The 25,552-nt window shown below is 34.0% G+C and overlaps 1 protein-coding gene and 1 pseudogene across 3 annotated transcripts; both read right to left on the minus strand.

The window, feature by feature from the left end:
* Positions 1-2,577: 2,577 nt before the first annotated feature.
* Positions 2,578-8,076, minus strand: LOC131068961 (longifolene synthase-like; annotated as a pseudogene).
* A 921-nt stretch (positions 8,077-8,997) lies between these two features.
* Positions 8,998-11,170, minus strand: LOC131857112 (1,8-cineole synthase, chloroplastic-like). Of its 3 annotated transcripts, none has more exons than XR_009358549.1 (4): positions 10,952-11,170; positions 10,599-10,866; positions 9,938-10,377; positions 9,725-9,838 (listed from the first exon to the last, which is right to left on the minus strand). XR_009358549.1 is itself a non-coding variant. In XM_059209211.1 (4 exons), exons 1-3 carry the CDS (start codon positions 11,051-11,053, stop codon positions 10,154-10,156), a joined length of 594 nt encoding a protein of 197 aa, XP_059065194.1. In that variant the 5' UTR covers positions 11,054-11,170; the 3' UTR covers positions 9,725-10,029; positions 10,135-10,153. The 3 variants fall into 3 exon arrangements, 2 of the variants coding, with proteins under 2 accessions (XP_059065193.1, XP_059065194.1); XM_059209211.1 differs by having other exon boundaries at positions 9,725-10,029; positions 10,135-10,377; XM_059209210.1 differs by having other exon boundaries at positions 8,998-10,377.
* Between the last annotated feature and the right edge of the window lie 14,382 nt (positions 11,171-25,552).

Raw genomic sequence — 25,552 nt, forward strand, 5'->3', positions numbered from 1 at the left:
GATCCACATGGCACGCTATGGAGATGATTTATTATTGTTGTAAATGCTTTAAACCAACATTTTTAATCGGTTATTGCATTAGATATTGTATTGTTTGTAAAATGTTTTTATTGTAATATCTTGTAGAGCCGATCTACTAAAATTGGTCCTAGGTTATGGTATAAATGTAAGATCTTATTTCTAAGATCAAATGTGGGAATGCGAAAAAGAATTAAGTGAAGGTATATGCGAGATTAAACAGAGCTATACACCAAGACATCATTTGAAGGTGAAGCTAGGTTTTTGAAGAAGCATATCAGCATTACATCGGTACTGAATCCAGCATATGAAGATGCTATTTTGTGCAGTATATTCTTATTGGATTTAACCATCCAACTGTAGTTAGTGTGACTCTCATTTTGTGATTGAGCAGTGAGCTCTAGGCTGTTGGCCTTTCTGCATGTGTAGACCCCATTTATGTACACTTACTATCTACAGTAGTACCATCTGATTGTGGGTAAGGTTTCACACTATGTTTTTTCCCCTTACAGGGTTTCCACGTACAAATATTGGTGTTATGTGTTGTGGATGACTTTGTGTTTATGTTTCATGCATTAATCTTTACTGGTATATCAATTATCTGTTAACACTGTCTACCGACATACTTAACTGGTTTATCGGTATTAAGCAATAAGTTGTTTGAGTTGTTTTTGGTTTGAATTTATTAGACAACTGATTCACCCCCCCCCCCCCCCCCCTCTTAGTTGTCTTTGGGACCTAACATTATTTATTTGTATTTTGTGCTTTATTGAGGACTTGATTCAATTTTATTTTTAATTTTTTTTGTACCCTAGAGACTAGCAATAAAAAGTATGTCATACTATTATTATTATTTATTCCTAATTTATTTATTAATATATTGCATAAACAATAAAATAATTCATACATAGGATAGAGCATAATATTTTTATTTAAATAAAATTTAATATTTGAAGTAAATAGCATACAAATTCTTTCTTGAATGACAAAATATAACCTTTAGAATATATTATAATTTTTGGATAAGATTATTTTCATAAAAACAGAGTATTTTTCTCCTTTGATCTCCCAAATCTAATTATTGTTATCCATGAACTGATACATAAAATAAATGGCTTAAGATATAAATGACATATGTAAAATGACTAATATATAAAAATTTAATATGATCATCTCTTTATAGGACAAATAAGCTATATATTCTAACACCCTATTTCATCCCAAGATAATAATTTTCAAAATAAATAAAATCATGTCCTCAAAATAACCCACAATTATCATGATGCCATCTATTAACCCATCATAAATGACAACTTTTTTTATGAGAACATCTACCACTTTATTTTAGAATTAATTTCTTATGTAATTTTTGGATAATTGTTCTTATTATAGATTACATAACCCCAGTTATTAAATATTATTTGATCAAATTTATAACCCTAACATTAAATTTCTTTAATTTTTTACTCTCATCAATTAAAAATAAAAATTGGAGCCACATAAATCAAATTAACTAAAAAGAAACATTACAAATAGTACTTCATCCTTGTAATCTTCTAGAAGTGATGAATCTTATGTTTTAGAATCGTTATATAAATTTAGTATTTAAGAAATTAAGAGATAAAAGACAACACAATGTGAATGGTCTTTCGTGGATTGAAAATTACAATTTAAAATCTTCTTGTACATTGCATTGAAAGTATTATTTACAAAAATATAATGACATCACCCCTTGTATGATGTCCTTACAATGAGTTTAGAGGTAACCATCTAAAAGGAGGGGAGGTTACTTCATATATATAGAATTATGATTATAGCATTCAAGGAGTTTAGAGAGATTCAAAGGGAAGTCTGTGCATTAGAGCCAAAGAACTAGATTTAAACATATCAATTACTAGACCTTCATTGGACAAACAACAAAAAAGTTAACCTTGCACTGACTATACCATGTTTCTAACATGTATCACTTGTTTATTTGAAATCAGTTTATATGTTTATTTATTTATTTATTTAATAGCATTTCATATCCTCCTCTAGTCTATTTTAAAGGTGATTTGATGAAGAACTATATTCCAATTATTAAAAATGAACATTAATTTTAATAAACTGATTTACATAGAATTTTTTTCTACTAAAATATGTGGGGAAGGGCCACAACCCATTATAGTTTCGAAACACAAACCATAAAAAAATGAAATTGGAACTAAACCAGTCATAGAAATAGTAGAGTAGAAGTCGAATAGATTGCATTCTATTTTGAATCAAGGCTTTGTGTCTTCTTATGTAGCATTCTAACCTGAAAATAAGAAGACTCGTTAGTGGGATATTTCTTCGAATAATATTTATATATTATTACTCAATTTGAAAATCAATATATAGATGGTGTAGTAACAATAACAAATCAAGTTATAGAATTGTCTAGTAAGAATGAGAATATTGCTACAATGGAAAAGAGGGACATCCTCTATAAATATGTTATATAATTTTAATAGGAATATATATCAAATCAATATTATATAGTAGGATTTTAGCTTTTGGATAATAGAAGCTCTACCTTTTTTATATTTTTATTGGATTAAGAAGAATTTTCTCTATCCACTGCTTGTTTCCTTTGTCATGATTTGAAAAGCCATCTCCATATACATAGAAACATTGCAACCCTTTGTTAAGGTTGAAGCTTATCTTTTCCCAATCGAGCAAACCACTATCTTGATTTAGAAATTCCCATGTTAATTCTTTGATTAATTGGTCAACCATATAGTTGATGTCGTTTAATGCCTCTTCTTCTAAACATTCTGGATGATCTATCATATAACAGGAAATTGCTGAGCTTGTTTATCCATGGAGTTTATCATCCTTCATTACCATAAGAAATGTGTTAATATACTAATATTGTAAGTATAATATCATGTGATTTTTAAACTAATCACAAATTTAAAAGAGAGTGTAAAACCTGGTAATCATGAACATCATCAATTAAACGTGTACACAACCATATGAGCTCATAGAATCTGCATTGATTATTAAATGTCTTCTGAATAGTGTTGTCTTCTAAGTGTTGGGCTGCCAAGAGAATAGGGTGCAACAATAATGGTCCAATTGCTGCAGTTGTTGATGCAATCTTCAAGTACTCATTATAGGTTGGAGCATGTTTACTAATGTTCCAATTTGCTTGTTGTAAACTAGCTTCAGCATAATCTGCCCACTTAATCATAATATACTTGAATTAATAATTCAATCTTCAAATTTTATTTCATAATTTATATATTTTATTTGATCTTAAAAAGTAGTCACAATAAATTTCTCAAACAAAATAATATCTTTTACATTCTTAGTGTACTTTCATTTCACTTTCTTTTCTAAGAGAAATTGAAATTTTCAAGTATTATAAAAAAACAAGAAATTCAAATAAAATAAATACTATAAAATAAACTCTTAAAAATTAATATTATATTAAAGTAAAATAACTCATAAATAAATAAAATAATACATATATACTATTATTGATATTAGGTTCTATAATCGAATATTCATTTATACAATAATTCATAGTCATGCAAACATGTGTATTGTTTCAGTATATTATCTCAAATATCCCATCTTTTTTAGGATAGGTATTGTATGGTGTTGCAAAATCCTAATTGTTATTGTCATTATTTTAAATAGTAAATATGTTGTATCAGGCCTTTCTCAAAATAGGCACATTAAGTGGAGAATCTAGAAGATTATTCATTCATGGTATCATTTTTTATTTTTCTAACTAACTATAATGCAGAGTTCCAAAATACACTTTGAAATTTGGTTGTGGGATGAAGTAATTCATCAGATGAATTTGAAATAAAAATTATTTAAAACAAATATTTATTTTTAAATATAAAAACCTCAAAATTTTAAAATAACACGATGTCTATAAATGAAACATTTAAAAGTTAGTTATAAATGTATAGCATGTACTATATTTTTTAAATAAAAAATTCAGGTGTAATTTTATTTTTTAATTAAAATAATAAATGTAGATTTTTAAAAAATATATTTAAAAGTTACATACAAAATTGGAAAAAATACATTACCAAAACTAACTTTAAAGATAAAATGATAGTTTTAAAATTAAAATTAAAACATATTCATAAAATAAAACAATTCTAGACTAAAATAGCACATCAAATTTTTTTTCCTTATTAATGTTGAATTTAAGGTATTTTTTAATTATTACTATATATCATATTATTTTATTTGAAAAAAAAGAAGCAAATAAAAAACTTATAGTTTAGAAAAGTATAGTTACTACTTTTGTAATAAATGGCATCATGTCACATCCTTGCTTTTCAGTCGCCTCATTTGCAAATTCATGTACTGTCAGAAAAATAAATTCTAGAATTCTCTTGAAATCAGCTGGAATATCTTGTACAATAGAAATACCCCAACCTTGAGTAATAGCCTTAACAATAAGTTCAACTTGCTCAAATGTTAAGTAATCATCAAGAAGATCGTCCATTAAAGAAAGAAGTGTTGTTGATTTGGTAAAAGCCATTGTACTACTGTAAAATTTCTCTTCATCAATAGCACTAAGTCCTAACAAATAATATTCAATTGGACGTTGTCTAATTGAAATCAATTTCATGATCCCACATTTTGCCCACCAACTGTCATAAAAATAAATCAAATTATTACCTTCTTTTTAATAACTAATTCTAAAATTGATAGGTTCAAAATAAATTTTTTTTTTCTTTTAACTGTATCCATGTTCTCAAACATAATACAAATGTTTTAAATTAATAGTTCTCAATGCATGATAAATCATGGTTGAATCTATTTAAATATATCAACAAAGTAATCAACCATTTAATTTATGATTAGATCAAACATTAAATATTTGCATAAATATCTATAAAATTTTCATTATTAATTTTTTTTGTTGTTTTGATATTATTTAAATATATCATTTTAAAAAAAAAGTATTATTTAATTTTTTTGATGGTGATAATTACCTAGAGACTTTTTTCATCTCCATCTTGTACACAAATTGTAATATATTGAAATCTAATTTTGCCAATTCAATAATCTTGTTATCCTCTAACCTGAAAAATGAAAATCCCTTAATTAGCTTAAAGAAGATTAAAATCTATTTTTAATCAAAAAGTTGGAAAAAACATTGATAAAATATTTTTAACTCTTACTTCAAATTGTCCTCTTCATATATTTCAATGAAATTTAGTGCCTCCCATCTAGAAAAGGTACGAGTCCATTCATACAAGAGTGCATATTCCACCTATAAAATTGAAATGATAAAATTTAATAAATATCCACTAAGGGGTGTTTTAAGAACGTTCTTAATATAATAATTCATTTTTTTTTTAAATTGAAAAATTATTACCTCTTTCAGAAAACTTTTCTTATATGAATTTTCATGTTTTTCTAATATTTGCCTAAGATATGTTGAGCTAAATATTTTAGCTTCTTCCATAACTTTTTCTCGTGGAAATGCCACACTTGAAGCTCTAAAAAGATTGAGAATACTTCGCATTCCATGTTCATCTACAATGATGTTCTGATTATTATCATTATTTCCTTCCGAGAAAAAGAACTGCCCACTTTTGTCTTTGAAATCCTCCAACACATCTTCTCACAATAGAACACATAAACAAATCATTAATTATCTGCATGTATGTACAAGAACACAATAACGAAATAATTAAGGTAGATAATGAAAGAAAAAACATTTTAAAAGTGCATTGAGTTATTGGATTCGGTACAAATATATTAAAAAAAGAAAATCAATATACGTTCTTGATAGTTGTAACTTGCCTTAGGATTGAAATACATAATTAAAGTACCTGCAGATACATCATAACGATGAAGCTTGAGATGTCAAAGTCCTAAAGCTGTAGCATTCAAATTTTTCGTAACACTTCCAGATCCTAATCCTATACCCAGACTTCGATCCCAACATCTGCATCCATTATAAACCAAACCTTTCTGTTAATGTATTCAATCATGCAAAATCTACTGGAAAACTATTTCAAATCCATTATAAACCAAACCTTTCTGTTAATGTATTCAATCATGCAAAATCTACTGGAAAACTATTTCAATTACAAGTGAGCTGTGTAACATCAAAAGATTTTTATCGCCTGAATACGTTACGATTTCCATCCTAATTTATATATTTTGTTAGCAACTCACATGTTAAAAGAAAAATTTAACAAACCGGTAAACATAACCAAGAGCTTCTTTTATCTCAGCTTGAAAATATAGATCTATTCCGAGGCATTGCAATGCGTCAACCATCTCAAGCCGCTCGATCAGATCGCCGTCTAATCCAGTCTTCATTTCTTTTAACAAGATTTTCTCTTATTTCACCAAAGTTTCCAGACATTCTTGGTATTCAGATCCCTGAAAAATGCAGTCAGCAAGGAAGAAAAGTAGTAGAAGAATATAGAAAGGAAAGCTTTGGTGAGAATAGAAAATAAGTTACTTACCCCATATGGTGTTTCCATAGATTGGACAAAATCATCATCCCAGAGGTTGAGAATCTATCTGGAATAGAAGAAGAATTGTCGTCTCCCTTCAAACTGGCCATTGGCGAAGCAGGCTAAAAATATTGATGCTTAACACTTTTCCTGGAACTTAGGAATTGATACACTAGGTCTTTGGCTTACAATGCTATTTATAGTATTCAATAGAAAAGATGACGTGAAACTTGTGTTTGGGAAGGATAACGTTAAACTTTTATGCCAATCGGAAGGAGCGACGAAAAAAAAAACAAAAAACTAGGTGAATCTTTGCGCCCATTGGTTACTGTCCTTACATTGTTTGTAAATGTGCAATTGTCATATGTAAATGTGTAGCTGACATATGTGCAATGACGTGAAACTTTGTACGGGCTTACTGTCTTTATATTCTTTGTACCCAGCTACTCTAAAAGTAATTAACCTTTGTTACAATTCCTTACATTGTTTGTAAATGTATTGTTGGCATATGTAAATGTGGAGTTAGCATATGTGCAGTAATAAAAAAATACCATGTGAAACTTTGTACCCGCTTATTGTCCTTAGATTGTTTGTAAATGTGTAGTTGGCATATGTAAATGTGAAGCTGACATATGTGCAATGATGTCAAACTTTTTATGGGGGCTTACTGTCTATACATTGTTTGTAAATGTGAAGTTGGCATACGTAAATGTGGAATTACTATATGTGCAGTGACAAAAAATAACATGTGAAACTTTGTACCCGCTTACTGTCCAGACATTGTTTGTAAATGTGCAGTTGGCATATGTAAATGTGCAGCTGACATATGCAGTGATGTGAAACTTTGTACCCGCTTACTGTCTTTAAATTGTTTGTAAATGTGCAGTTGGCATAGGTAAATGCGGAACTTGCATATGTGCAGTGACAAAAAATTGCCATGTGAAACTTTGTACCCCTTACTGTCCTTACATTGTTTGTAAATGTACAGTTGGCATATGTGCAGTTGGTCTATGTAAATGTGGAGTTAACATATGTCCAGTGATAAAAGAATACCACGTGAAACTTTCTATCTGCTTAACAGGAAATTGCTGAGCTTGTTTGTCCATGGAGTTTATCATCCTTCATTACCATAAGAAATGTGTTAATATGCTAATATTGTAAGTATAATATCATGTGATTTTTAACCTAATCACAAATTTAAAAGAGAGTGTAAAACCTGGTAATCATGAATATCATCAATTAAACATGTACACAACCATATGAGCTCATAGAATCTGCATTGATTATTAAATGTCTTCTGAATAGTGTTGTCTTCTAAATGTTGGGCTGCCAAGAGAATAGGGTGCAACAATAATGGTCCAATTGCTGTAGTTGTTGATGCAATCTTCAAGTACTCATTATAGGTTGGAGCATGTTTACTAATGTTCCAATGTGCTGGTTGTAAACTAGCTTCAGCATAATCTGCCCACTTAATCATAATATACTTGAATTAATAATTCAATCTTCAAATTTTATTTCATAATTTATAAAGTTTATTTGATCTTAAAAAGTAGTCACAATAAATTTCTCCAACAAAATAATATCTTTTACATTCTTAGTGTACTTTCATTTCACTTTTTTTTAAGAGAAATTGAAATTTTCAAGTATTATAAAAAAACAAGAAATTCAAATAAAATAAATACTATAAAATAAACTCTTAAAAATTAATATTATATTAAAGTTAAATAACTCATAAATAAATAAAATAATACATATATACTATTATTGATATTAGGTTCTATAATCGAATATTCATTCATAGTCATGCAAACATGAGTATTATTTGAGTATATTATCTCAAATATGCCATCTTTTTTAGGATAGGTATTGTATGGTGTTGCAAAATCCTAATTGTTATTGTCATTATTTTAAATAGTAAATATGTTGTATCAGGCCTTTCTCAAAACAGGCACATTAAGTGGAGAATCTAGAAGATTATTCATTCATGATACTATTTTTTATTTTTCTAACTAACTATAATGCAGAGTTCCAAAATACACTTTGAAATTAAGTCAAGAGATATGACTTATATTGGTGGTGGGATCAAGTAATTCATGACATGAATTTGAAATAAAAATTATTTAAAACAAATATTTATTTTTAAATATAAAAACCTCAAAATTTTAAAATAACACGATGTTTATAAATGAAACATTTAAAAGTTAGATATAAATGTATAGCATGTGCTATATTTTTTAATTAAAAAATTCAGGTGTAATTTTATTTTTTAATTAAAATAATAAATGTAGATTTTTTAAAAATATATTTAAAAGTTACATACAAAATTGGAAAAAATACATTACCAAAACTAACTTTAAAGATAAAATGATAGTTTTAAAATTAAAATTAAAACATATTCATAAAATAAAACAATTCTAGACTAAAATAGCACATGAATTTTTTTTTCCTTATTAATGTTGAATTTAAGGTATTTTTTAATTATTACCTATATATTATATTATTTTATTTGAAAAAAAAGAAGCAAATAAAAAACTTATAGTTTAGAAAAGTATACTTACTGCTTTTGTAATAAATGGCATCATGTCACATCCTTGCTTTTCAGTTGCCTCATTTGCCAATTCATGTACTATTAGAAAAATAAATTCTAGAATTCTCTTGAAATTAGTTGGAATATCTTGTACAATAGAAATATCCCAACCTTGAGTAATAGCCTTAACAACAAGTTCAACTTGCTCAAATATTAAGTAATCATCAAGAAGATCGTCCATTAAAGAAAGAAGTGTTGTTGATTTGGTAAAAGCCATTGTACTACTGTAAAATTCCTCTTCATCTATAGCACTAAGTCCTAACAAATAATATTCCATTGGACATTGTCTAATTGAAATCCATTTCATGATCCCACATTCTGCCCACCAACTGTCATAAAAATAAATCAAATTATTACCTTCTTTTTAATAACAAATTCGAAAATTGATAGGTTCAAAAATTTTTTTTTTTTCTTTTAACTGTATCCATGTTCTTAAACATAATACAAATGTTTTAAATTAATAGTTCTCAATGCATGATAAATCTTGTTTGAATCTATTTAAATATATAAACAAAGTAATCAACCATTTAATTTATGATTAGATCAAACATTAAATATTTGCATAAATATCTATAAAATTTTCATTATTAATTGTTTTTGTTGTTTTGATATTATTTAAATATATCATTTTTAAAAAAAAGTGTTATTTAATTTTTTTGATGGTGATAATTACCTAGAGACTTTTTTCATCTCCATCTTGTACACAAATTGTAATATATTGAAATCTAATTTTGCCAATTCAATAATCTTGCTATCCTTTAACCTGAAAAATGAAAATCCCTTAATTAGCTTAAAGAAGTTTAAAATCTATTTTTACTCGAAAAGTTGGAAAAAACATTGATAAAATATTTGTAACTCTTACTTCAAATTTTCCTCTTCATATATTTCAATGAAATTTAGTGCCTCCCATCTAGAAAAAGTACGAGTCCATTCATACAAGAGTGCATATTCCACCTATAAAATTGAAATGATAAAATTTAATAAATATCCACTAAGGGGTGTTTTAAGAACGTTCTTAATATAATAATTCATTTTTTTTTCAAATTGAAAAATTATTACCTGTTTCAGAAAACTTTTCTTATGTGTTTTCAAGTTTTTCTAATATTTGCCTAAGATATGTTGAGCTAAATATTTTAGCTTCTTCCATAACTTTTTCTCGTAGAAATGCCACCATTGAAGCTCTAAACAGATTGAGAATACTTCCCATTCCATGTTCATCTACAATGACGTTCTGATTATTATCATTATTTCCTTCCGAGAAAAAGAACTGCCCACTTTTGTCTTTGAAATCCTCCAACACATCTTCTCACAATAGAACACATAAACAAATCATTAATTATCTGTATCTATGTACAAGAACAAGAACACAATAAAGAAATAATTAAGGTATATAATGAAAGAAAAAACATTTTAAAAGTGCATTGAGTTATTGGATTCGGTACAAATATATTAAAAAAAGAAAATCAATATACGTTCTTGATAGTTGTAACTTGCATTAGGATGGAAATACATAATTAAAGTACCTGCAGATACATCATAATGATGAAGCCTGAGAAGTCTAAGTCCTAAAGCTGTAGCATTCAAATTCTTCGTAACACTTCCAGATCCTAATCCTATACCAAGAGCTGCTTTTATCTCAGCCTGACAATATCGATCTATTCCGAGGCATTGCAATGCGTCAACCATCTCAAGCCGCTCGATCAGATCGCCGTCTAATCCTGTCTTCATTTCTTTTAACAAGATTTTCTCTTCTTTCACCAGAGTTTCCAGACGTTCTCGGTATTCAGATCCCTGAAAATGCAGTCAGCAAGGAAGAAAAGTAGTAGAAGAATCTAGAAAGGAAAGCTTTGGTGAGAATAGAAAAGAAGTTACTTACCCCATATGGTGTTTCCATAGATTGGACAAAATCATCATCCCAGAGGTTGAGAGATCTATCTGGAATAGAAGAAGAATTGTCGTCTCCCTTAAAACTGGCCATTGGCGAAGCAGGCTAAAAATATTGACGCTTAACACTTTTCCTGGAACTTAGGAATTGATACACTAGGTCTTCGGCTTACAATTCTATTTATAGTATTCAATAGAAAAGACAACATGAAACTTGTGTCTAGGAAGGATAACATTAAACGTTTATGCCAATCCGAAGGAGCGGAGAAAAAAACAAAAAAAAACTAGGTGAAACTTTGCACCCATTGGTTACTGTCCTTACATTGTTCGTAAATGTGCAGCTGACATATGTGCAATGACGTGAAACTTTGTACGGGCTTACTGTCTTTATATTGTTTGTACCCACTTACTCTACAAGTAATTAACCTTTGTTACAATTCCTTACATTGTTTGTAAATGTATGGTTGGCATATGTAAATGTGGAGTTAGCATATGTGCAGTAATAAAAAAATACCATGTGAAACTTTGTACCCGCTTATTGTCCTTACATTGTTTGTAAATGTGTAGTTGGCATATGTAAATGTGAAGCTGACATATGTGCAGTGATGTCAAACTTTGTACGGGGGCTTACTGTCTATACATTGTTTGTAAATGTGAAGTTGGCATACGTAAATGTGGAATTAGCATATGTGCAGTGACAAAAAATAACATGTGAAACTTTGTACCCACTTACTGTCCAGACATTGTTTGTAAATGTGCAGTTGGCATATGTAAATGTGCAGCTGACATATGCAGTGATGTGAAACTTTGTACCCGCTTACTGTCTTTAAATTGTTTGTAAATGTGCAGTTGGCATATGTAAATGCAGAATTTGCATATGTGCAGTGACAAAAAATTGCCATGTGAAACTTTGTACCCCTTACTGTCCTTACATTGTTTGTAAATGTGCAGTTGGCAGATGTGCAGTTGGTCTATGTAAATGTGCAGTTAACATATGTCCAGTGATAAAAAATACCACGTGAAACTTTCTATCTGCTTAATGTTTGTGCAGTTGGCATATGTCGGATGTTTTCATTGATGAAATAGTGGGTAGTTAAAATATTACAAATCAAAAGATAGATGAAAGAAAAGTTAAAACAAATAGTATGAATGAAATAAATTGAAACAAAAACACTTGCTCCTTGTAATTGAATTAGATTGGATAAAATAAATTGGAATATTAAAAAACAGAGAATGCCCACAAACACTAAACAGGGCAGATCTCAGGAACGACAAACAGGAAGGAAGAGGAGAGTCCACTTTTAATAATTTATAATTTTGGTGAGAAAGACATTGATCACAAACATTTTTACTTTTGATATAAACTAGCATTTTTTCATTCACTTTTGGTTGAATTGACTACCGATTACTTAGGAGACAAGATTTGATCCGTATCATTGTCAAGATGTGAGTTTTATAGAGAAGTAAAAAGAAAAGTTTATGATTCAATAAAGAATGACAAAAAAACCAATCGGAAGAGCATAAAGTGAGTGGCTTACATTACGCTGTCAATCGGAAGGACAAAAAGACCACGTGAAACTTTGTACCCTTGTTAGTAAATGTGCAGTTGGCTGTATTCACAACATATGTCCGGAGTTTTCATTAGTGGATTGGTCGATAGTTGGAATATTACAACTCAAAAGGTAGATGAAAGAAAAGTTAAAACCAGTAGTGTGGATGAAATAAATTGGAACAAAAACAGAGAAAGCCCACAGAGGAGGAGGGGCAAGTAATTGACCCCTGTTATTGAATTAGATTGGCGGATTTCACTGGTTCAAGAAACTGAGATAACATTTTTTTCTATAATGTCTTATGTTTTAAATATGGCATGTTAAGTAATTTTTTTTGGAAGTGTTATTCAAATTTTCATGTAAATTCTGATAATCTATTAAAAGAAATTATGTGATAGTCTTTTTAAAAATTTAAATTATATTTTACAATAAAAAGCATTTAAATAAGACTATACAATCATATTTATATTATCATATTTTTAAATATTTTTTTGTATATTGAAAAATGTCAACAATTTTTCTTTATTATAAGAATATATTACATTGTGTTCTGTATTAAGAATGGAGAGTTTCCAAATCATAATTATGTCGATCTATTAATTCTTTTTCTAAATAGTTCATTTAATTCTTCAAAATCACCACTTTGGGTAGCCAAGACCTAACACTTATTCTAGAAGTGTGACCCACTCTTGTAGTAGAAGATTCTCTTTGACTTCCATTACTCATAGAGGTAATTGTAGAATTTACATTGATTGTGTAGAAGATTTGGTTGATAAAATTAATGAAGGTGTCAACCAACTACCTCTCCAGTACATAGGGTGTCACCCCAATCAGATACTTGCTCCTGAAGGTGTATGGCAGCTCCACTGCATCATCCTCCCACTCCTCACACTCTCAGTATGGTCTCCATACCATAGTGTCAATCTCATCGATGACCCTACACCAGTGCTTCAATCTCCCGATCTGTGGTTGCGAGGCAATCCTGTTATATAAGTGAACAAAACTGTGCCCATGGCCCCTGCCTCTGAAATGTATTGGTCAGGTCACGGGTAGATGCTCATAAGCCCATACCTATAATAATGTCACTCCGTAGCCCAATCCTACAGATCCATTGTATACAAACTGATGAAGCTCATAGTACAAATGTGCCAGCACGCACGGTCCGTAGGCATATCTGGTATGCTGTGTCACCAGTGTCTCCAAGGTGTTCTCCCAACCTACAGCCAACCCTCGTGTCGCCCTATCTACACACAAGAACCCACTGATCACTCCTACCAATACTGATGGTAGTGCCAACCCTGTCTATGTCATGGTATCCCATGCCATGTGTCCTACCCTCATCTCCAGTTCCTGAAACACTCATCTCAGGGCATCCCTATCTCCGTCTCGATTGTAGGGAATCAACTCCCCATCGATCGGTATCCTCATAATCCTATATACATCCTCCAAGGTGACTATCATCTCACCTATCGGCCAAACCTATCAACCAACTACCTCTCCAATACATAGGGTGTCACCCCAATCAGATACCTGCTCCTGAAGGTGTATGGCAGCTCCACTGCATCATCCTCCCACTCCTCACACTCTCGGTATGGTCTCCATACCACAGTGTCAATCTCATTGATGACCCTGCGCCAGTGCTCCAATCTCCCGATCTGTGGTTGCGAGGCAATCATGTCATATAAGTGAACAAAACTGTGCCCATGGCCCCTGCCTCTAAAATGTATTGGTTAGGTCATCGGTAGATGCTCATAAGCCCATAACTATAATAATGTCACTCCATAGCCCAATCCTACAGATCCATGGTATACAAACTAATGAAGCTCATAGTACAAATGTGCCACCACGCATGGTCCCTAGGCATATCTAGTATGCTGTGTCACCAGTGTCTCCAAGCTGCTCTCCCAACCCGTAGCCAACCCTCGTGTCGCCCTATCTAGACACAGGAACCCACTGATCACTCCTGCCAATACTAATGGTAGTGCCAACCCTGTCTATGTCATGGTATCCCATGCCACGTGTCCTACCCTCATCTCCAGTTCTTGAAACACTCATCTCAGGGCATCCCTATTTCTATCTCGATCGTAGGCAATCAACTCCCCATCGATCAGTATCCTCATAATCCTATATACATCCTCCAAGGTGACTCTCATCTCACCTATTGGCGAATGGAAAGTGCAAGTATCTGAATGCCATCTCTCAGCTAATGTAGTCAGCAACCCCATGTTTGCCCAAAACTTAGGCACATACAAAATGAATCGCAGACCCATTACCTCAATTGCAGCTCTGTCCTCAAAAGTCAACTCTGGTCGTAAACTCTAAGTCGATGGGAATCTCTCCCATGACTCCAGCATAGGTAGGTACTCCTATAGTCAAACAAATTAGTTGTGTCAGTTATAGTGGCATTCACTGTTCATCACAAAATATTTCTTTTTATCCTTGTGCTTATATCTATCATATGGTGCTCTATCCTAGTGACAGTCATTGTTCATCACAAAGTGTTGTTGTTTATCCTAGTGGTACTCCCTGTTCATCACAAAGTACTACGTGTCTTTGCACTCCCTGTTCATCACAAAGTGCTGCTCATATTAGCACTCCCTGTTCATCACAAAGTGCTGCTCATATTAGTACTCCATGTTCATCACAAAGTACTATGTCTTGGTACTCCCTGTTCATCACAAAGTGCCTTGACCTATGCTATCCTAGGGCCTCTTCTTGAGTGTATCCTCTGGAGTAGTTTCCTAATTGGCAACGTATGTTCTATTACAGAATTGTCAATCCTAGCCCTATCTGCTATCCTAGTCTTCCCTAGAGGACCTGCTTGAGCGTATCCTCTCAACAACTTATCCAATCGACAGCGTATGTTCATCACAGAACTATCGATTCGGCCTAGAGGACACAGACATTCCCACATTGCACAAATGCGCCTGCACAACACAAACGTCCTTGTATTTGACATAGACACCTTTTCCTACACAAACGCAGCTGGCACAAACACAGATGCGCCTAGCTAACCTAGATGCACCTAGCACTAGCACAGATGCGCCTCAACATTTTTTGACCTTGTTTGACATATTCTAGAAGGCATTTTGTTGTGCTACCTAACATGCATTAATGACAACATTTATTGTGACAAAGTACAAGGAGGTTTTATGGTACTTACCGACTCTCTTGCATTTGGTGGCCTCTGAAATCGACGAACGCGATTGAATCTGTGAACCAATGCCATCGTTGTTGATTGCTGACGCTCTATTCTCTCTATGCACTCTAATCTTTTGGATTTATGGATGACAATGAGGATGTTTTCCCCTCATGGTCTATTTTATAGATTGCCCTAGCCCTAGTCCTAGCCCTAAACCTCATTTTTTGAGTCAGTCTTCTTTATCCCATAACTCTATCACCTTATCCTATCTGGTCAGTCCATTCTAGCCTTTCTTTCTTATTGAGAGATTGTCTATGATCTTTTCAAAACATTTTCATCCAATCTCTCGAGGGGGCATATCATTTCCATCTTGGGACAACTTTGTATCAGTTCATATTATCTTCTTTGAAACAACGCAACAAGCTGCATCGTCTCAAACAGGGGCAAAATGTAGACACCTAAAATTGTCATGTCTAATTAAATAAATATTTTTATTTATTTAATTATCTAAGCTTAATTCTTCTATTAATTGAATAAATCTTTATTTATTTAATTAATTCAATTATCCTCTTCTAGCCTTATTTCTCATTTAAATAAATACTTTTATTTATTTAAATTATCCTTTTCCTAAATTAAATAAATATCTTATTTATTTAATTGATCCCACTTCCTCTATTAATTAAATAAATCTTTATTTATTTAATAAATTCATTAACCTTTTCTACCCATGACACATGTCATTCATCTTTTAATTCATACACTACCTACCCTCTCATTATTTTATTATTTCTTTTACCTACCCTCTAATCATAGCCAACTATTTATCTTTTACACCTCTTAATCGTATCCCTCTATTTCTTATAGTGTCTTCTATATAAGGAGATTCTTCCTTATTTATCAACCCTGATCACTTGACTCCCCGACTACTCTAGCATTCGAACGTTCATATGTGATGAAGCCTTACTTACAACCACATTTCCGTTCTTTGTTGAGCTCTTGTGCACATATAAAATCTGAGAGCAAATATATCAAGAAAGATCAATGGAGATAGGAATAATGGAGATCCAAACCCTATTGGACATGAGATGGTATGATCTTTGTGATTTCATTTGATTTACATTGTCTTAGGTAATCTTCATATGTTATGGTGGATCTTTGTTGTTGTTAGGCTAGGGTTTTGTGGTTGAATTCATTTAGTCTTTCAATAAAGTTGTATCCATTTTCACCATAAACACTTAGATCAGGGATTCTAGAAAGGTGCATGAATGTCAGGTTGCGACACTATTGTCTATGAGTCTTGCAAACACTAAATCTCAAAATCCAAGCACTGGACTAAACTTGTACCTGCACACACTAGAAAGGGGGAAAATGTTCGGGCTGTCAAGGGGCCTGCCTCTGACAGACCCCCATTTAGGTGTTTCCACCGCCACAAACAACCAAATTGGTATAGATTACAAAAATACATCTTGGAATAAATTGGTAAATTGATAAATAGATGCAAGAGGAAATCTAGTTCCTATTGCATGCAAATCAATATTGGAATATTGGTAAATACACTTATTAATGCAAAGGACACATTATATGAAAGTCAAATAAAGAGAGTAAGTTTGGAAAGTGAACCCTCCTTTATATTTTACACTATGAGCGTGATGAAGCTCACTTGGTAGATGAATTGGTAATAAGCTACAATGAGGTCAGGAATCTTCATGTTGGTATTGATAGGTTGCCTTTGATGTTGATGTTGCTTGAGAGAAATTGAGAGAGAACAAAGATCAACATAGCCAAGAACCCCAAAGTGGGAACCTTGTCAAATGATTTGAAGAGAATTTTTAATTTGAAGCAAGTGGGGGGATCCATTATAACATGACACGGGCCAAGGGACACGTGTTAGTGTGCATCTGAGTCACTGACACTTTTGAATTTTGACTATTTTCCTAGATGTTAGCATGGTGCACACACGTCCACACGTCACATTTTTATCCATCGAGAATAGGTGTCGAAGTGTTGGCAGAGCTAAGCAATGCTCCTTGGAATGAAGGCCTTACGATGATAAAATATTACAATTTTGATCATAGGATCATCATAAATGCCTAAGGCATCATTCACAAGTGTCATAAATGCACTAGGTACAATATAAGATAGTACATTTTTCCCCCACTTTAGTGGAATGATCAGCCTTAGGGATAAGTCTCACTAAAGTAGTTTAAAATACATGTTCACCAAGCTCACATTGCACAATAAATGTGGCTAAGGCAACAAATACAATGCAGAGACATTGTGGAAGTCGCAGGAGTCAGGTCCATGATCATGAATGATGCCCCCAAGTTTTGGTGAAGAGATGTACCATTTGAAAAGACAAAGAGCATGTTGCAAAATAAACAAATGTGTTAGCACAAAAAACGAAGGAAGCTACTCAAGCAAGAAGAATGATTAACAAAAGTTAGTCTAGAAAGAAATGAAAAATCAGATGTAGGCGAGTATATGCCCCCTCGTCTTTTCCCCCTAGTGAAGGTGGGGAAAACAGGAAGGAAAATGAGCCAAAATTGAACCAAAGAGTGCATAAGCCATTTTGGGTGAAAATTTAGCCTATATACTCAAAAGTGGGCCCATGGAAGGGTCATTGTTACTATTCATTGCAAGCATTCGAGCTCAAAATTGTATAGAGTTAGAGAAAAAATGCCTCACAAATGGGAGTTTAGTGTGAGTATGATTGAGGAGCTTCACACCATAGTGGAGCAGGGCGAGGAGCCTGACTAGGTATGGCTCAAATCATGCTCATTTTTGTCATTTTTGCATCTTTTAAGTCTTTTTCGCAGGACCGTGATGTAGCCATCTAGGAGACACATTGCCGTATAGGTAGCACGTAATTGTCCCAGATCATCACTAATGTTTGGAGGATGCATTGTCATCTTGTCTGGATGCTAGCATCTAGAAGATGTAATGTCATCTTCTGGGCATGCTAGCAGCTGTTGAAAATGATGATGAATGATATTAATGGAACAATTTATGTTGTTTACATGTGCAAAGATTTCCTAAGATATGGGGGCATACTGCGGGGCATTTATTGCACATGCTACATGACATATTGAAGAATCTCACATAGGCTGAGAACTGACTTCTATGAAGGGTCAACCTATGGTGGACTTACATGCTCCCTAAGTTCTAGTTTCAAGCCCCCATGCTATGAGAAGTGATGGAGGACTGGGGCGCTGGGTACCATGTCATTTAACCTACCCATGGGGGACATCACTATTACATTAGTGGGCATGTACTAGATTTGGTGGCTTCCTATCAGAGGGAAGTGCGTCACCACTACAATCTTATCATCGCGGGAGCTCATCACTCAGCAGGAGTGGGCCTTGGGTCGGCATATCGACAACACATGGTACGTGTATCTATGAGCACTTAGCCAGGGCCAAGTTGTCATTCCCCTTATCTGGTGCATCATGATCATGATCATAGCACTATAGGTCCTCACAGATGGTCAGGGATTAGAGATGGTAGCAGGGTTCGTGCCTCATATCAGAGAGATCGAAGAGAGATAGACTGCATATGCATGGGGCCACAACATGTTGGCTCATCTATACTATGAGCTTTCAGAGTACATGCACTATCAGAACTATAGTCTAACCATGTGTATGCTACTATAGGTGTGGGCCTTTGAGCACATCATGTGCACCCGACCTATAGGATTCAAGACGTCGATGCCCTTGGACATGTCACGGGCACACTCCTATCCTCTATGGCATGGAGCATGGCATACAAGAGAACTCACCTTCTGGTGCATCTCATTTGATCAGCTTGAGATTGGAGATGTCATCTGGTAGCAATACTAGGAGATGGGAGTTTATGTTGCAGACCGAATACAACTAACACGGATGCAGAGAGACCAGTTTCTACTTGGGCGGCACGATTACATGGTGATGACCTACTACTAGCACTGGTCCATGAGACAAGTTGGACAAGTGTAGAAAGTGCCACCCCTCACTCCTACCTATGCATGATTAGCCAAGAGCACTCTGAGACCCCAAGACCTTCCTCTCCCTACCATGGGGGATGTCCAGGATAGCTCCAAGGGTAGTGAAAATGAGGACATCGATCCACAATTGGATATCAACGATGTTAGAGTCAATCTTGACTTCACAGAGTGGTGGTAGAGAGATACTCCAACACTGATCCTACCATTAGATGCAGTAGGTGGAGATGCATGGCTGCCGGGAGAGGATGAGCCCAAGGGCTCACCAAAGGCAGAGGAGGAGAGAAAAGGCCAACAATAGCGGATGAGGAGTCCAGTCCATATAAACGGGTCAAGCGGGTACTCCCAACAGTACCAATTGTTCCACCAACAACTGTTGTAGTTGGTGTAGAGGGGTCTACCAACAAGGATCCTCCATGAGATCTAGATTAGTAGGCAGGCGATCCTAGTATGCATATGCTATTTTCTATTCATTTATTTTTACTTCTTTTGATATGCATACATAGAGATAGATATTTTTTATATGACAAGGTACTGAAGTAGGAAATTTTTGTGTTTGCACAGGGTGTGGAAAAGTGGCTGAATTTTGTCTATTGGTCACTTGCAGAGATCATCCGAGATGTGCAGCTTCGGGATCCTATGCTGGATACCTATCAACCCATTTAGGTGGTAGGATGACACATCCATCTGTTCGATCCTATAGCACGACTGCAGACAATTTATGAGGAGAATTGAGTGGAGCTAGTACAGGGAGTAACACAGTTGGCCACTATGATGGGGCAATGGGATCAGGCCCTATAGGATGTACAAACTGTCCTAAGAGAGAGAGACTAGGAAATGATGTGAGCTAAGACTATTGAGAGGGTACATGATGCTCTACAAAGCCAAGTTGATGACGTCCACTGAAAGTTGGATGCCACGCAACAGGGTGTCATGGGTCACCTATACTTCCCTTAAGTGGATCAGCTGATGACAGATCTAGATGTTGCACGCTAGTGAGAGATTGACCTGCGGGAAGAGATGATGATGCAATGGGAGACCATTATGGTGCTATGAGGAGAGTTGAGGGGTCTACACTCATGGAGCACTACATTTGTGAGGTCACAGTCCACCTCAATTCGATAGCCTCTAAGGAAAAAGTAGGAATCACCAATGCTAGCCAGCTCAGGGACACGTCCCCCAGCTCGTGGTCCACAAGCATCAGCGAAGGATCCATCAACACCAATGGGCTGATACATTTTGATTAGATATATGGTGTATAGCATTCTTTTTTGATATGTACACAAATGTATTGGACACATATGAAAACATCACGTATTTTTGTAGTGCTATACATGTACATGATATATTATACATATATATGATGGGATACGACATTTTGATCATCTCTCTTGTGTTATCATGGATGGATGTTTTCATTTGTATTATATGCTTATGAGATGTATGATGTAGATTAGATGGCTATCATCATTTACATGTTGCTATATTTATACATGCATGGTGAAATACTATGATGATTTATGGGTTGTAGAATAGAGAATATGTACACATGCACACAGACATGGATATGGCTATGCATTGTTACTTTAGAACACAATATCAAAGGCTTGTGTTGACAAAGGATATGCATCAAGACATGGCCGCCATAGGGAACTAGGCATCACATGCAAGACACATATTATAGATCTTCCTACGCATAGTACCGATGCAAGTGTGCAACATTGATAGGCTCTTTGAGAGGAGTGCCATCCATGGAAGACAAAACATAGGCACCAAAATCATATATAGAAGTGATGATGCAAGGACCTAACCAATTCAGACTAAACTTTTCGCATTGGTCAGGTGGCGCATTGACATTTATTTCATTCTCAAAGAGGACTAGGTCACCTATTTTGAATGTTCTCAGAAGCGCATTTTGGTTATACTGATGAGATTGAGATTTCTGATAAGCCTGGAGGTTTTGAAGGGCCTTCAAATGGTGCTCATCTAACAACTCTAGCTAATTCAAATGAAGAGTGTGATAAGAATAATCATCGATAAGCCCTTTTAAGGAGACATGCAAAGATGAGATCTCTAATTCGAGAGGCATGATGGTATGAGTGCCATACACAAGGTTATAAGGCACTGTTTCTGTAGCCGTATGGACACTCATGTGATAGGCCGATAACGCATAAATTAATTGCAAGTGTGAATCCTTATCATGTTTAGTGACAGTCTTGCACAAGAGTCTACTCAATTGTTTAGTTAGATGCTTTTGCTTAACCATTGGATTGTGGATAGGAAGGAGTGGAAAATAAATGTTGAATGTAGAACTTCTCAAGGAACTACTTGACTTCATTTTCATTAAATGACGTATCGTTATCATAAATGTGGGTAGCACGTATATTGAATTGAGAAATGATGTTATCCATGATAAAACCATAAATCATGTCAACGGTTGAACATAGTGGTATCACTTCGACCCACTTCATGAAATAATCTGTGACGGTAATAATGAAGACATGACCTTTAGATGACAGAGGAGATATTTTACCAATAATATCTAGTCCTTAAATTTGAAAAGGCCAATTAGAGACTTCACTACGGAGCTCTTGTGCGAGCTTGAATCAAGTTGTTGTGTTTTTGATATTGAGGGAATTTCTTAATAAAAGCGAATGCATCTTTCTCCATCGTTCGCTAATAATACCTCATATGGTAAGTGCACCAAGATGGTGAACAAAAAGGGGGGTATAAGTGGCCACTTTTTTTCTAAAGAAGAGTTAACCTAAACTTCAAAGAGATATTTGAAGATCATGCCCTAAAAAATAGTAGTTGAGAAAACAATAAGAATTGTAGTGCTCTGAATCTAGTTTCTAAACTACTAAATTTTTTTAAAATTGGATAAAATTAAGAGGGTCAAACCTTTCATGCGTGAAAAAGGGTTCCTGATTTTTTTAGAAAAATATAACATAGCTCTTTTTGTACACTGCACAAAATATATAGTTAGATTTACTAGTTTGCAAAACCCTTTGGTAGGATGATAAGTAAGAGTGAGATATATAAGTTGTGTTATTTTTTGTAATTTTCCATTGAGTATTTTTTTTTAATGATTTTTTGAAGTGACTGCATCCTGAAAATTTGGTACCTGTTTGTGCACTGGGCATAACTTGCATCAAAATAATTGAAAATGATTTTTTTTCAAAAGTGTATAGAATCTAGTGTAGAACAATAATATGTAATTTATTTTGAATTTCGTCAAGTATATCAAAAGTTATATAAAAAATGGTACACATATGTCTATGAGGACTATCAAGGTGCTGGTAAAGAAAATAAAAGTTTACTATGCTAATGTTGTCCAACAATAGAAAAAAATATATGGTCAGAAAACTGAGAAGACATGTGAGATTATGGTGGTAATTTAAGAGATACCCACTTGATCATTTTGGAAGATGAAAAAATGTGTAAATGGACAAAAATGGGGGGAAAATGGGCTTGCAAGCCTTAGGTTCGTTATCCAACCCTTTTACCAAGCAAAAACCCATACGGGTTTTGAAAAACAAGAAGTACTATTCACAGTTCTTCATAACCCACACGGGTTTTGAAAAACAAAAAGTACTATTCATAGTTCTTCATAACCTGCACGGGTTTTGTAAATGCAAAAGTGCTATTCATAGTTCTACATAACGCATATGGGTTATGTAGAACTAAAACCATTATTTTGTGTTTCACAAAACTCGTATGGGTTATGAAGACATAATAATGTATGCTTGTAAACTTAGCATTTATTACACATATGTATAGACATACATATACATTATGTGTTTATGTATGTATGTATGCATATCCATAGTTTTATATAAATATATTAATATAGATATATGTATATATGTTTGTATACATGCATGTCTCCCTTATTTTCCTCTCTCATCTTCCTTGCCCATCACTCAACTTGTCTATTCTAAGCCCTAATTATCCTCCTTGAGTTCTATCCCAACACTCTCCCGCTCACACTTCTCTCTTTGTCGAGTCTCTCACCCTTTTATCCTTCTTGTTCTCTCTCTACCTCATGTCTCTCACCCTCTCATCCTTCTCCTGCTCTCTCTCCCTATCCCATTCTCTCTCTCTCTCTGCCCTCCCTCTACCTCTCTTCTCTCTCTTCCCCTCTCTCTCCCTCACCCTCTCATTATCCTATTATCTCCCTCTCTTCCTATCTACTATTCTCTCTCTTACCCCATCTCCCCCTACTCTCTCTCTCTCTCTCTCTCTCTCTCTCTCTCTCTCTCTTCTCCCTATCTCTGCCCTCCCTCTACCTCTCTTCTCTCTCTTCCCCTCTCTCTCCCTCCCCCTCTCATTATCCTATTCTCTCCCTCTCTTCCTATATCCTATTCTCTTTCTTACCCCATCTCCCCCTACTCTCTCTCTCTCTCTCTCTCTCTCTCTCTCTCTCTCTCTCTCTCTCTCCCTCTTCTTATCCCCTTCTCTCTCTGTCTCTAACTCTCTCTTTGTCCCCCTCTGATTATCCTATTCTATCCCTCTCTTCCAACTCCCTACTCTCTCTCTCTCTCTCTCTCTCTCTCTCCCCACTTCCTATTTGGTTCCTAGTTCTATATAACCCGTAGGGGTTATGGAGAACTAAGACAAAAACTTATAGTTTTTCATAGCTCACGGGTTTCTAAAATGTATAATGTTCTTTTGAGGAACTTTTCATTTTTTATTATAAAATATAATGTTCCTCAAAACCAGTATGGGTTTTGAGGAACTTTTGATTTTTCACTCTAAAATATAATGTTCCTCAAAACTAGTACGGGTTTTGAGGAACTTTTGATTTTTTACTATAAAATAAAATGTTCAAGTAACTTTTTGTTTGTTTAATAGTTTTTGGCTAGGCTTGGTGTTACCAAGCCTAGCACGTTTTTGAATTTCTAGAGCATGCATGGGTTATGAAAAATTAATTTTTTTTTTGCATGTGGCAACTTTTCTGTTCACCATCTTGGTGCACTTACCCCATATGAATAATTTTGTGCACCAAATATCTACCTCAAAAATTACCACCTCTTAAACCTGAGTGGGCTTCTTGAAGGGCCATAGGGATCTCGGTTATTGTTAGACATCACTAAAGAAGACCATTTTATAGCCTCTTGTATAATATGTCAAATAAGAGAATATAATGGGTAGCTAATTTTAGAATTCATGCACCTACAATTTTACTAGCATCTTCAAGAAAACTTCCAGTTTTAGATAATCAAATATATGTGCAAACTATTCTCCTGGGTAGAGATGAGAACATATGAGATTGTCTTTATATGCGCTATCTGAAATAGTTGGAGAGCGAAGGAATTGCACCACAAAGTGATACTCATCCTGACCAAAACTAGGGCCTACAAGGGAAGTTGTGCTTGCTATTGCATTGACATGACAATTTTCTCTCTGGGGGATGCTATCGATCATGTAGGTAGTGAATTGTTTTAGTATAGTCAAAACTAAATCTTTATACTAAGACAACTTCAACTATTTCATGCGATAAGCACCTATCACTTGATATACAATGAGTTCAGAGTCTCCATGGATGCAGATATGTGTCACACCCATGGCAATCATGGCATGAAGTCCTACAATTTGGGCCTCATACTTAGTGATGTTATTGTTGCAATGAAATTCTAAGTGGAATGAAAGAGGAACCGGTTTTCGTTCAGGTGAAACAAAGACTACACCTACTTCAGAACCAGTTTGACATCTTGAACCATCAAAATACATATCCCACATAGGGTCTTGATCAATGATCAAGACATCCTCATTAGGGAAGAGATCTAAGGTGGGAAAATATTTGCTTAAGGGAGTGTCAACTAACTGATCAATGATAACCTATCCCTTTATTGACTTCTAAGAGATGAACTTTAGGTCAAATTTAGAGAGTAACATTACCCATTTAGCCAACCATCCTGAAAG

This window comes from Cryptomeria japonica, chromosome 7 (genome assembly GCF_030272615.1).
Source record: "Cryptomeria japonica chromosome 7, Sugi_1.0, whole genome shotgun sequence".
NCBI classification, from domain to species: Eukaryota; Viridiplantae; Streptophyta; class Pinopsida; order Cupressales; family Cupressaceae; genus Cryptomeria; species Cryptomeria japonica.